The sequence below is a fragment of the Fusarium odoratissimum genome (genome assembly GCF_000260195.1).
Source record: "Fusarium odoratissimum NRRL 54006 unplaced genomic scaffold supercont1.312, whole genome shotgun sequence".
Taxonomy (NCBI): domain Eukaryota; kingdom Fungi; phylum Ascomycota; class Sordariomycetes; order Hypocreales; family Nectriaceae; genus Fusarium; species Fusarium odoratissimum.
In genome coordinates, this window is record NW_022158998.1 from 850 (window position 1) to 1676 (window position 827).

Consider the following 827-nt stretch of genomic DNA (forward strand, 5'->3'; position numbering starts at 1 on the left):
GGTCCACTTCTCTATCCACAGAGGAGATCATGTTATCACCTCTACCTATCCAGCCTACCCTTGTTTGTCACCTCGGTATGGTAAATTACGTGTTAGGCTGATACCGTTTATGCACCTACCCAGCAACGTATAATCAATGTATATCAGCCAGAGAATAGAAAAGTTCTACCTATTAAGAACAATTGTCACAACCTTCGTCGTCATTTCACACTACAAGTGGGTGGGCTACGTGAAACATACATCAGTCTCCTGTTAAAAGGCAAATCGCTCTGTGCGCGGCTTATTATAGCTTTTAGATTATTAGCGTGAGAATATAGTGAGTTGTGGCACAGAAGAGATTTGTTGTTAAATACCATTTCGCGATCCATAGCCTGTCAGGAAGCTGTCCGCAATGACTGAACATATACCAAGGGCGAAAAGCAATGAGCCTAGCCGTCCTGCCGACGAGAGATCTCGGCCTAAGAAGCGACCCAAATTCCCTCATATCGGCAAGAAGATCAACAAGGCGCCTACTCAGATCCTACATGTTTACGTTTTCGGTGAGGGATCCTCTGGTGAACTTGGCCTCGGCAGCAGGCGCATTGCCAACAAGAAACCCATTGATGTCAAGCGTCCTCGGCTTAATGATAATCTCTCCGCCATCAAGGTCAGCGCCGTTCAGGTATCTTGCGGAGGCATGCATGTTGTCGCGTTGACGCATGATAACAAGATCCTGACATGGGGTGTCAACGATCAGGGCGCTCTCGGCAGAGACACCAGCTGGGATGGTGGCATTTGTGACATGGATAAGTCGAAAGACTCTTACTCGGACAACGAGGATGATACTG

At 47.5% G+C, this 827-nt stretch overlaps 1 protein-coding gene across 1 annotated transcript; it reads left to right on the plus strand.

Annotated features, from left to right (window-relative positions):
* Positions 1-391: 391 nt before the first annotated feature.
* Positions 392-674, plus strand: FOIG_16911 (uncharacterized protein; the record flags this gene model as incomplete). Its single annotated transcript, XM_031218391.1, has 1 exon — positions 392-674. A coding segment is annotated over one exon (282 nt), but the record flags the coding sequence as incomplete, so codon positions are not given.
* Between the last annotated feature and the right edge of the window lie 153 nt (positions 675-827).